A 12,092-nucleotide genomic window follows, 5' to 3' on the forward strand; every position below is an offset into this window, starting at 1 on the left:
TGGGCTTGGCAGGCCCTGCTGTGGGAGGGGCATCAGCCTCAGCACCCTCTGTGCCTCCTGGTTTGGTGGGGGCAGATGTCTCCCCAACTCACCCAGGTGAGGCTAAGGGCAGGTGAGGAAGAAGCTTCCTAGGAAGGTGTATTAGGGTTCTCCAGAGAAACAACCAGTAGGAGATGGCTTATATATATAAAACGGAATATAGAAACAAAAGAGATTTATTATAAGGAGTTGGCTCACACAATTATGGAGGCTAGCAGGCAGGCTGGAGACCTGGAGAGAGCCAATATTTCGATTCAAAGGCCATCAGGCAGGGAGAGCTGATGTTGCAGGTGATGTCTGAAGGCAGACTGATGGAGAATTCTGTCTTACTCTGCAGCGGGTTGGTCTTCTGTTCTATTCAGGCCTTCAACTGCTTGAGTGATGCCCACCCACATATGGAGGGCAATCTGCTTTATTGGTTAGAATGTTAATTTGGTCTCATGTTGAAGTCTACCGATTTACATGTTAATTTCATGCAAAAACACCCTCACAGAAACAATAATATCTGGTCACCCCATGGCCCACAGGTTGATGTAAAATTAACCATCACAGGAGGCCCACAAGATCAAAGGAGCTGCTAGGTCAGAACCCTTTATGGGGCCAGGAGGGCTGACATTTGTTTGATCAACAGTTACTGAGCATAGAAACAGTAAGACACACACACACACACACACACGGGTGAGTATATCAGAGGAGCGGGGCTGGGTGTCTGTAGGGTGTTGGCAGGGGGCACCCAGGTGAAGCGATGGGTCCCAGGAGGGGCAGGGGAGGGGACCAGGAGAGCCCCTGGGCAGAGGTTTTCCAGGAACTACATTGCAAGGTCTCAAGTCCAGTTCATTTCCTTCCCCTGGGTCCACTTAGAACCAAGGCCTGATGCAAGCGGGGTAGGTGGAGGGAGCACTCTGCGGACAAGGACCCGACCTTCCAAATCTACAGGAGACGAAAAACAGAGCAAGTGAGGGGCAAGACCACATACCCTTGCCCCTGCCAGGGTGGCCTCCAGAGTCCAGGTCACACCCCATGTACTGACTGCCCAAGGCCCTCACGGGGCCTAGAGCCCCTACAGGGCCCTCCTAAGGCATAAGCCCCTGGCACAGGCCACCATGCTGGTGGATAGAAGCTGGCATGAGGTGGGCTGTGGGCCTCCCCTGGCAAAGTACTTGGCAGTGCAGGGAGACCCTGGCACCCTCCCTCTGGGGAAAAGATGTCCCAGAAGAGATTGTCCCAAAGGCCACACATCTGCCCAGGACCAAAGCTTCCCCCTGACTGTTCCCTTAAGTCAAGGCCAGTCTCACTGTTTGAGTGCCTGCTGTGTGTGGCAGGTGCTGACCAATAAGACAAGGGGGGCATGCTGCTCCCACATGTGCCCTGGGTCTGGGGTCTGGAGGAAGCCAGGAGGTGGCTCTAAAGTGAAGAATCACACGTCACAGCCTGGGAGGAGGCACAGGAGTCCAGACGAGCTTTGCGGTGGGCTTTGAGCCACCCCGTGAAAAACACACTGGGTTTCAGCAGGCAGGAATGTGAGCCTTGGTCCCAACCACCAAAGGCCAGATGTGGGGAAGTGGGGCAGAGCCACACGGGCCTGAGAAGGGGTGTGATGCGGGGAGAAAGCTATGAGGTCTCTGGTGTTCTGCAGGGACTGACACCTGGGGAAACCCCTGCAAGTGTGAGCACAGACCTGAGCAGAGCAGGCCAGAAGGAGCCAGCAGCTGGTGGTGAGGATGCTAGAGATCCAAAAGGACCCCTTTCTTGGCCTCAGGGGCAAGTCTTTGTGATTTAGTACAATAAAAGTTGAGGGCTTGGGCTTCCCTATTGGCGCAGTGGTTGAGAGTCCGCCTGCTGATGCAGGGGACACGGGTTCGTGCCCCAGTCCGGGAAGATCCCACATGCCGCGGAATGGCTAGGCCCGTGAGCCATGGCCGCTGAGCCTGCGCGTCCTGAGCCTGTGCTCCGCAACGGGAGAGGCCACAAGTGAGAGGCCCGTGTACTGCAACAACAACAACAACAACAAAAAGTTAAGGGCTTTAGAAGTCTTGCCCTGGGCATATTAAGGCCCTATAGTCTGTGAGACTCGGGCTTCACCCAGTGCAGTGGGACATGCCCTGCCCTTAAAGAGCACAGGATGATAAGACAACCACATGCAACCCTGCAAAGCAGAAGATGACAAGGTGCTGTGGGGTTCAGAGGGAAGCTACTGGAGTCTGGCAGGGAGAGCTGCTGACACCTTGATGTCCCCTGGCTCTGGGGGCCTCCTGGGTTGGCCTCCATCATTCATTCAGTAGCACTGAATCCCCTTGAGGACCCAGCTCATTCAGTAGCACTGAATCCCCTTGAGGACCCAGCAGCCTGTCCCTCACTCATCCCTCCTTCAGCTCACCTGATTTCTACTGACCTGCTTGGCAGGGTAGATCACCCTTCCTGGCTTTACACTTGAGAAGGTAAGTCAAAGTAGAAATTGGATCCCTTCAATTTCCCTTCTTTTCGTCACCTCTTTCTCTAGGAATTTTGAACAGCAGTGAGAACTCCTTATAGAAAGTGCAGGAGCAGACATGGACCAGTGACTTGAGTTCCAGGCAGATGCTGATGAAACAGGAAAGGAAAGGTGCAATTCCTACATCAACTATTAATTCAACAGATGTTTACCCCACACTCACCCTGAGCCGGACTCGTTCCAGGAACCGCCTGAGTCCTTGTCACTCATGTGAGCTCTTGGGATGTTGCGTGAAGACAGACCACACTACACAGAGGATCTTGGAGGCGGCCTTGAGCAGACCTAAGTTTTGAATCCTGGACAAGCCCTTCACCTCTGGGAGCGTATGGGTCTCCTGTGTGCCAGGCCACTGTTCCTGGCAGGGATGAGACCCGCTCCAGTTACGTAGGCAGTGCATGCAGTCTGACAGGCGGCATCAGAAACACCATGAGAATCTTATCCATAATGCGTGGGGACCTCGGGTCCGCACCTGCACCCTGGACACGTGTCCTTCGAGATGTCTACACAGAAGGCTCAGGAGAGCATTTGGGCAGGATCACCAGGCCCCGCCTCTAAGGGGGCGTGGCCGGTCGGGAGCGCGCGCCCGGGCCAGTCCCGCGAGACCTCACCTACCGGGCGCGGCTTGCGTTGCCCAGGCGACGGCGCCCGGGCGCGCAGGCGCAGTGCGGGCGTGCCCCGCCCCCGCCGCCGCCGCCGCGCCTTCCCCTTTAAGCCCCAGCCGGTCGCGTCGCCGCTTCATGAATGGAGCCCACGTGACCAAACATCATGTGACGTCTGTGGAGCGGCGGCGGCGGCGGCGGCGGCGGCGGAGGAGGATCCGGAGCCCCAAGCCTGGTCCGGCCCGGCCTTCCCAGCGCGCTCGGCCCGGCCCGCGCAGGCGGCGAGCCCCCACTCTGGGCCCGGAGCCCCCGCGCGGCCAGCCCCGCGCGGCCTCGGAGCGCCCGCCCCGCCCCGCCCCGGCCTCGGCCCGCCGGGCCCGCAGTGTGGTGGGTGAGTGCGGCGGCGGCCGGGCCGGGGCCGGGGCCGGGGCCGGGGACCGGGGCCGAGCGGGGGGCGGGCGGGTGCTCCGATCTGGGGGCGGGTGCTCGCGGGGCCGCTGCTCCTTCCGGCGGCCTGTGGCCGCGTGGTCCGGGTGCTCCGGGCTTTGGGTCTGCCCTGTGCCCTGCTGGCGGCCCATGCCTCGATTTCCCTACCGGTCCGGAGCGGCTCCTGGTCCCTCCGCCGGGGGTGCTGGGGTGGGCGCGCGGGCCCGCAGGGGCGGGGTGGGGCGTGCGCTGGTCTTGCTCGGTGAAGCCGGGGAGTCCTGGAGGGAGGGACGGCCGGGGTGGCGGGAGGAAAGGGTGGGGTCGAGCGGGGCGCCCAGGGCTCCGTGGAAGAGCTCGGCGGCCCCAGCCTGAGCTGCTGATTCATCAGGTGTCTGTGTCAACGCCTCCCAGGCTCAGGGTCCTCGGCTGGCTAGGGGGAGGAAGCGGCACGTGGGGGGGGGTGCTGGGAAGACCCTGCCCGCTCCGGCTTCGCTCCGTCACACGCTTGCCAGAGCCCAGAAGGAGACTTGCTGAGTCATCAGCATGAGGTCACTCGATGCTCGTCCTGATGCCTGGGGGGATTAGAGCTAGGGGCCTGAGAGGCCAGGAAACAGGGGTAAGAGGGAAACCGTGGGGAGTGAGAAGGGGCCAGGCCCCGGGCTGGGGCGCCTGCTTAAGTTTGGGCTGATGTGGGAGTTTAGGGTAGGGTGGATGAGGAGTAAATGGAGAGGTCACGATGCAGGTTATCCCGGGGTAGAGGGTGAAGCCCCTGGCCTGTTCATCCCCTCCCAGGCAGGCTCTTCTCAGGCTGCTGGTCCCTGACCCGCCTCTGGGACAGCTCCCCAAACTGGGAAATAGTTCTGAGTGAGAAGAGGGGAGGAGCTTAGGGGGGCCGTGCTTGCGGGCTGGGAAGTAGGCTTTCCCTATGACTGGTCTGGTTGGCCAGGCTGGGAAGTCTCTCGGTGGGAAGAGGCCGAGGCAGTGGGAGAAGGAGGGGTGCCTGTACTAGAGTCCTGGGTGACAGTGGACAGGGCAGAGGGCGAGTAGGCGCAGCTCTACCAGGAAATTGCAAATGAGAGGAGGCAGCAGGACTTAGACTCTGATCAGGGGAGCGAGGTGTCTGGTGAGCAGGCTGTGGCTCTCTTCGCAGCCTGGCCTTGGGGTCCGGGTTGAGGCTGCGGGTGGTGGTAACTTTGAGGGCGCCCAGCAGGTGGACTGGTGTGGATGGCATGGGTTGAAGAATCCCAGTCACCCAAAAGTTGTTCCACTTGAGGTTGGGGCACAGTATTGTGCAGGTTAGCAAAGAACGTGGCCCTGATGGGTGTCAGGCCAGGTGGTAGGGACTCCTGGGGAGTGACAGCCTCAGGGTGGTGTGGCTTGAGCCATTTTTCCTGGGTGTATGAATGGTTCCTGGTCTTCAGGGGTGGGGAAGTGTTTCGTCTAGACCAGAGCTGACCATTCTTGCCCATGCGTTCATGGCTAGGTAAGGCTGACCTTGTAGTTTGTCCTCAGGCATTCCCTGCCACTGCCCTCTCCCCCATCCCTGAGCTTATAGATGCCAGATGTTTTAACACTTCAGCTGATCTTTTGGCTGGAATTTTATGCCCCAGGAAAATGCAGATTCCTGGAGGGATGTTTCTTCAAATCTTCTCAGCTACTTATGCTTTGGTGGAAATTAAGTTTTAGACCTTTTTCAGAGGGCTTCTGGAGGAGGTGGGTCTAAAGGGCAGGGTGGGAGTGTAGCGGGCTAGGTGGGGGCTCCAGAGTGACCAAGGCCACACCTGCCTTGGCTTGGGAGGTTTGGCCACTGGGGTTTGCAGGACAGGAGAAGGAGCAGGGGCGGGCTGGCCTCTTGTCCTACTGTCCATGCCCTGGAGTTTGGGCCCAGGGGAAGGGGATGGAGTTCTTTCCCCTTTTTGGCTGGCTCTCACCTTGAGTGGGTGGCCCTGGGTACCTTGGTGGATCAGTGCCCTTGGGACCACCCATGCCTTCTCCACAAAATGTGCTCAGCCTCAGGGGGAGCAGAGGCGGGAGGAGGGCTGAGGGTTCTCCTTGATCCGGTCTCTGGGATCCCCTCCCTCTGGTTTCTAGAGGTGTCCTGAGCCATCAATCCCAGCCCATGCCCAAAGGCTGTCTCTGTCCCATCAGTGTGTGTCCCCAGGTAGTGGAGACAAGGCCAGGAGGCTGGAAGCATGGGGTTTGCTGAGACCCACCCCTCCCCCACCCGAGCACAAGCACACCTTTGATTAGGAGGCGATTGGCTTCACTTGTGCTGAGTTCAGGGCTTCTGTGGAGGGTGAAATCTGCCGAGGAGGCACTTTTCAGCTCCCAGCCGCCACGCTCGGCACTTTTCTGTGTGATCTCTTCAGGAAGTCACCGTGTGCTCAGCATTCGTGGGGTGGAGGGAGGATAGCGGGTGGGAAAAGCTGGTGCCAGGGCTTTTCCTTTGGACTGACAGTGGCAGGACCAGTGCAGTGACACTGTACCTGGACCTGAGGTTGGGGGAGCTCCTCCAGCTCTGCCTTGAGGACTTGACTCCCGGGGTAGGCGTGGGGCCCTGAGGACCTTCTGGCCTCCAGCTCCTCTGCTCTGGAAGAACAGTGGGGCCGGAGCCTCGGGGCATGGCTGTGGGGAGGCGTCTCTGGCCCCCTTGCCTGCAGCCTCGAATCCTGGTGCAGGGCTGGGTGAGGAGGGGTCTCTATCCTGAGTGAGTGTTTGCCTCCACCTCCCCAGCCATACTTCAGTGACCTGATAGGGCTGAGAAGACCCCGCAGCCCCAAATTGCCTGAGTGCTTGTAGCTTCTCCAGGAGGGCAGCACAGTGCTTGTCAGGCCTCCGTTTACCTCCCTGCATCTAACCTGGAAGGTCATGGAGGGAGTGGGGGGGGCAGAGGGGGTCCAGCTGAGCCAGGAATCCCAGGACTAGGTGGGTAAAAATGTCCTTGGCAGGGCTGCGGAAAAGATGACCAAGTGGGTGGGAGGGGGGCCTCTGGTTTTTGTTCCTTGCCCTGTGGGTGCGGACCCTGAGCAGGGAGCCAGAGAGTAGTTAGTGGCCAGAGAGGGCTGAGCAGGCCGCTGGGGGGTCGATTGTGGGCACTCTTGTGAAATACCCTGGATCGGGTGGGGCAGAGTACAAAAGGCTGCAACCCAAAGCCACAGGGTGGTTACTCCATCAGCAGCAGAGGTGGACAGAGAGGGCCAAGGGGCCTGGGGCCCGACTTCTCCGGCTGCAGTGTCTGCCACCAGTAGGTTTGGGGAACTCCCACCAGTGTTAAAGACAGAGTCTGAGCTGGTTGGACAGCTCCGTTTGCTGCTCTTCAAAGTGAGCAGTCTGGGAGAATTGGCGCACTCCTGCATCCTCCCCTCTGCCCGAGTCCCCAGTGGGGACGCCCAGTGAGCCTTCAGGGGAGCAGGGCTTTGCCCCAGACCAGCTTAGGGGAGGTAGAGCCCTGGAGTACACACTCACAGGGGCGCTGGCCCCGGCCCTCACCTGCTGTTGGCCAGGCTGGCCTTCGTTGCCCCAGCAGCTTGCTGCTGCCAGTCCCCTGGAGCTGTGTTGGCTGGCGGCCTTGGGGAGTGCCAGGCTGGTGAGAGAGCGGGAGCGATGTGCTGAGTCAGCATGACTCGCCAGGAACAGCCGTGCTCTGGGGCGCACTGGGGTTATTTTTAAAGCTCCCGGCTTCCTTCTAGGCTGGCCCCTCCCTCATCCTTCTAATCTCTCCCCTGGCCCCTTTTCTTGCCTCTGCCTCCCTAATAGCCCTTCAGTTCCCCTTCCCCCACCAGACCCTCCTGGTCTCCCACCTGGTTCCCTAGGGGCAGGGTGGACAGGGAGCAGCCCAGCTTGGGAGAGGCGAGGCTGAAGGGCGGTCCTTGAGGCCAGGTATCAGGGGAATGGGCAGGCAAGGGGTGAGGCTGGGGACTGGGTGCCTTCTCCTGAGTGGGCAGAGGCTGTAAGGGGGCTCAGGGCTCTGTGTGGACTGGGGAGGGGAAGGGTCTCCAGGGTCCTGACCTGCGCTCCCTGTCTCACAGAGTGCCTGCTTGCTGTGCCCTCGGGTTATGACGACCCCCAATAAAGGAAACAAGGCCTTGAAGGTGAGCAGATAGGGTGGGCAGTGTCTCAGGGCTGGGGTGGCACAGGGGCAGACTGCCCCCACTTGGCCTGTGACCTCGTGCGCTATGCCCTCCCCAGGTGAAGCGGGAGCCGGGAGAGAATGGCACCAGCCTGACAGATGAGGAGCTGGTGACCATGTCAGTGCGGGAGCTGAACCAGCACCTGCGGGGTCTGTCCAAGGAGGAGATCATCCAGCTGAAGCAGCGCCGGCGCACGCTCAAGAACCGCGGCTATGCCGCCAGCTGCCGCGTGAAGCGGGTGACCCAGAAGGAGGAGCTGGAGAAGCAGAAGGCAGAGCTGCAGCAGGAGGTGGAGAAGCTGGCCTCGGAGAACGCCAGCATGAAGCTGGAGCTCGATGCCCTGCGCTCCAAGTACGAGGCCCTGCAGAACTTCGCCAGGACCGTGGCCCGAAGCCCTGTGGCGCCAGCTCGGGGTCCCCTTGCTGCTGGCTTGGGGCCCCTCGTCCCCGGCAAGGTGGCCGCCACCAGCGTCATCACGATAGTAAAGTCCAAGACGGACGCCCGGTCGTAGGGACGCGCTTGCCCAGGCGGGTCTGCAAGGGGCCAGTAGGCGCATGGCAAATTCAGCAGCCCTGTCCCCTTCTCCCTCCCTCCTCTTCTTCCTCTTCTCTTCTTTTCCTCCTCTCCTACCTCCTCCCTTCCCTGCAAAGCACAACCTGCACCCCAGGGGCGCCGGGCTGAGCCCCCTTTGATCTCGTCGTTGTCATCGTGTGTTTTGTACGTTGGGATTGGTCAGTTTGGTGGTGACGTGGGGTCGCCCCCGCCCCCTTTGTACCATGGGCAGGTGGGCTTGGAGTCCAGAGTCGGTCTGTGGGAGTGGACAGAGAGAAAGATTGACCGGGTGCTCTGGGGCACATGTGTCCCTGAGCAGGGAGGGCTGCAGGGCAGGAGAGAGGCTGTTCTCGCTGCAGAATGGCCCACAGGCTCTGACAGCCGCCAGGCTAGCGGGGGGCCGGGCAGTTCACTCTCAGCTCGGCCTGCAGGCATAGACGGGCACTGCTCTGCAGAGTAGGCTGTCCCTGAGGGCCCTGGACAGGCGGGCCACCGGTCTGGCGCTGGCGGGGATGGGGTGTCGTGTGGCTGTGGGCCGGGGGCCTTGGCACTCACACCTGACGTGTTGCACTGAACAAGACCAAATCACTGGTTGTGAGCGTACGTGAAGGGTGTGTCCAGTGTCCTGCGATGGGTCCCGTGTCACTGTTTACATGACCTATTTGTGTGGTTACATAGCCCTTTATTTAAAAGAGAGAAGTTCCTTTTACGAAGTTATTAAATTATATGTTTAAAAGCTAAAGAAAAAAAAAGCTGCAGAGTATTTATAAAACTGTCTTTTTAAAAAAAAAAAAAAAAGCGAGAACATTTGACCGTATAAACAGAAAAGGGAAGAAAGTATAATAGAACTTTGCTAGTTTAAAAAAAAAAAAAAAAATCCTTTCTTGTAAACTTACAGACAAGTCTTTGTGGCTGTTGAAGTTTAGTTTTTATATACACAGAGTTATCAGACGTTATTTATAAAACTTAGTTAAAAAAAGACAAAAAAAAAAGCCAAGCCGTGAGCGACCAGAAGGCGCGTCCTGACGTCCTCTTTGCTATCTCTTTTGCAATTGTACCGAAAGTGACTTACTCCTTTGCCCTTCCTGCTTCCGTCTCTTGCCGGTGCCGTGGTGTTGTCTGTGCCTGGTGAGGTCTTGTGCAGCGTCACGTGCTGGTGCTTCTGGTGACCTTTGACCTGTGGGTGTCACTTCTTGTGTCTGTTCTCCCGTGTTTGTTTTTTGGATTTGGTTGTGGTTTTGCTTCTGCTGGCTTGTCAGGCCTGGGCTGTAGTGCCAGGCTGCGCCTGCTCCAGTGGAGCTTGGGATGTCTGTGCCTCCAGCCCAGCCTCTTCTGCTTTGGCGCCCACCCCAAGCCCCTGGGGGGTCAGATGCAGGGCTCTGCCACACCCCTCTGCTGACCCTTGGTTTCGCATGTGTGTCTCAGGCTTGGGCTGATCCAGTGGCAGGGTAGGTGAAACTGGGGGTCATCCTGGGCCCCCCTCCCGCCCCCTCACTACTTCCTTGCCCACCGTCTCTGGCCCTGGGTGGGGGCTTGCAGGGACCAAGGAGTCACTGTGGGTGCCTGCCAGGCCAGGGCCAAGCTGCCCCCGACTGTCTTCCTTCTGGCCTCCAGTCAATGTGTTTGGGCTCCAGCCACCAATCTGGGGTTTGTTCCGGTGGGTTTTGTGTGGGCCTCAGCAGGGGAACCCCAGGGGCCCGCGGCCCACTCATCCCAGAACTGTTTCCATGCTGCGGGACGGTGCTTCCCAGGCAGAACCAGGTGGTTTCGGGGCCCACCTGGGGCAGCCCCTTCTCCTTGCCTGAGGGCCTGGGGGTCTCCACCAGTGCCAGACAAGGGCTACGGTCTCCAGGGCCAGATCCCGTCCCCCCTCTCCCCCTGAACATGCTGGCAGCTCTTGGCTATGGGCCTTCTTTCAACTCCCTTTGGGGTCTGTGTCTTCCAGGGATCCACTGCTTGGCTTGTGGAGGTGCTTCCCCGGGGCTGAGCCCACCTCCCCGTCCTGGCCACTCGGTGAGGCAGCCAAGTCTCCCAGACTTGGCTCAGGCAGCTGCTCGTAGGCATGTGATGGGGCTGCCTGTGGTGCCTGCCCCCCAAGAGGCTACTGCCCTGGCTCTGGCCGTGTGGGGCTTGGCTACTCCTTGGGGTTGCTGGTTGGCTTCTCTGGGGGCCCTGAACCCCTGAAAAAGCGCAGACAAGTGGGCTAGTGAAAAGAAAAACAATGCGGCCAGGCAGGGTTTAACCTTGTGGACAGCAGAATCTTCATCCCAGAGTTTACGGTGTGCCTGTGGGATAGGAGGGAGGATGTGCTGTCAACTTCTGTTGTCTTGATGGTCTGATCTTGGCCGTAGATATTCAGAGACATTCCTGGCAGTACCCAGGTTGGCCTGCAATGGAGATTTTGACCATTGACTCTGAATCACTTAGTGGCTCCCTTTGCCTCCCTGCAGTCTGGCTTTGTCTACCTAAGGTCCAGACGAGAGTAGTTGATGTTTCTTGTAGCAGCAAGTTGGAATCACATCATAAGAATCCCTAAAGAGAGATCATGCCGTGTCCTGGACAGGGGAAGGGACAGGCTCCCTGTGTCCAAGTATGGTTCCCGCTTTTATCCTGGCTGGGAGGTGGTCCTCCATCTCTGTGCACCCCTGCCATGCTGTAGACCTAGAGAGAGGAGGGTTTGAGGGTGGGCATGTGCTGAACAGAAATTGCAGGTCCTTGGTTTGGTTTACAGACGCTTCTGGAGTTAGTGAAGCTATACTTCCTTTCGAGGTTTTGGGATTTGGAGCAACTGTTCCTCGGGCCTGGGGAGCATCCTGCTCCCATCAAGCCAGTCTCTCTGGGGCTGCTCTGCCCCTTCTCCCCTTCACTTTGGTTATTGACAGTAGATCCTGTTTCCACATGTGACTGTTTGGCGTCTTTCTGATTCTCGTTAATTCGTTTTTCCTACTGTGAGCGTGTTGTGTTCTCTCTCCTCAACTTTTTGACACAGCGAATTGAGGGCTTTGGCCGAGGCCAAGTCTCCCAAACTTGTCCGCTAAGTAAACCATAATGTGCACCTTCCTTCACACCTTGCCCTTGCCCACCTCCTCCCTATCCCAACATGGACACTCAGATTTCAGAGGAGAACCCTTTGAGAACAGGTCAGCTCCTGCCCAGAGTATGGCCCCAGGGAGCCCTCCCCATGGCTCTTGGCTGCTGCTCCAGGTGGCACTGCGTTTGTGCAGGTGAGAGGTTGTGGCTGCTGTGTGTTGTGCTGGTTTCTGCCGGGTGCCAGGCCTCCCTGGAGGCTTTTCTACTCTTGGTCCAGGCTTCAGGTCTGGGCATAACCCTGATCAGCAGCAGCAACCTTGATGGTCGGTGCCTGGGCCCACGGCTCTGATCAGCTGCAGCCTGCTTTGGGATGGGTGGTCGAGCCCCATCTTGTCCCTGCGACTTCCCTCTCTGGGGTGGCCGGTTGGCCAAAGCTTCCGTCCACAGCTGGGAAGCCACAGCCTGCAACACTGTTTCCGCTCTAGGATCTTTTAAGTTACTTTTTTAGGCTGTGGTTTGGTGAAAGGAACCAACACATTAACGATTTTTTCCCCCAGAAGCCACTGAATAATTCTTGCTGGCCGTTTTTCGCCGTCCTTTTGGCTGTCTGGTTTTGAAGCAGATGGGAAGAGGCAGGGGTGTGCCCTCGAGACTGATGGCTTGTCCTGCTCTGGCCCGTGTGTCCTGAGCATGTGCTGTACCTGTTGGACCAGTCGCACACATTTCCACCCCACTCTGCAGCAGCAGCCTTGGTACGTGGGTGTCCCTTCAGTCTGAGCTAGAGTGTAGGAGAGCTCGTCCCCGATGACCTGTGAAGGGGGACCC

At 58.8% G+C, this 12,092-nt stretch overlaps 1 protein-coding gene and 1 long non-coding RNA gene across 5 annotated transcripts; one reads left to right on the forward strand and one right to left on the reverse strand.

Annotated features, from left to right (window-relative positions):
• Nucleotides 1-219: 219 nt before the first annotated feature.
• LOC132479324 (uncharacterized) lies at nucleotides 220-4,363 on the reverse strand. 3 transcript variants are annotated; one of them, XR_009530484.1, is made up of 4 exons: nucleotides 3,724-4,363; nucleotides 2,694-2,885; nucleotides 2,432-2,619; nucleotides 220-2,026 (listed from the first exon to the last, which is right to left on the reverse strand). It is a non-coding gene; the product is annotated as an uncharacterized LOC132479324 (long non-coding RNA). The 3 variants fall into 3 exon arrangements; XR_009530485.1 differs by lacking the exon at nucleotides 3,724-4,363 and having other exon boundaries at nucleotides 220-969; nucleotides 1,718-2,026; nucleotides 2,694-3,233; XR_009530483.1 differs by lacking the exon at nucleotides 3,724-4,363 and having other exon boundaries at nucleotides 2,694-3,233.
• MAFG (MAF bZIP transcription factor G) lies at nucleotides 3,499-9,731 on the forward strand. Of its 2 annotated transcripts, none has more exons than XM_060082914.1 (3): nucleotides 3,499-3,516; nucleotides 7,584-7,646; nucleotides 7,744-9,731. In XM_060082914.1, the coding sequence occupies exons 2-3, from the start codon at nucleotides 7,611-7,613 to the stop codon at nucleotides 8,194-8,196; spliced, it is 489 nt and encodes a 162-aa protein (XP_059938897.1). In that variant the 5' UTR covers nucleotides 3,499-3,516; nucleotides 7,584-7,610; the 3' UTR covers nucleotides 8,197-9,731. The 2 variants fall into 2 exon arrangements, with proteins under 2 accessions (XP_059938897.1, XP_059938896.1); XM_060082913.1 differs by lacking the exon at nucleotides 3,499-3,516 and adding an exon at nucleotides 3,903-4,171.
• Nucleotides 9,732-12,092: the final 2,361 nt, after the last annotated feature.

The sequence above is a fragment of the Mesoplodon densirostris genome, chromosome 18, assembly GCF_025265405.1.
Source record: "Mesoplodon densirostris isolate mMesDen1 chromosome 18, mMesDen1 primary haplotype, whole genome shotgun sequence".
Taxonomy (NCBI): domain Eukaryota; kingdom Metazoa; phylum Chordata; class Mammalia; order Artiodactyla; family Ziphiidae; genus Mesoplodon; species Mesoplodon densirostris.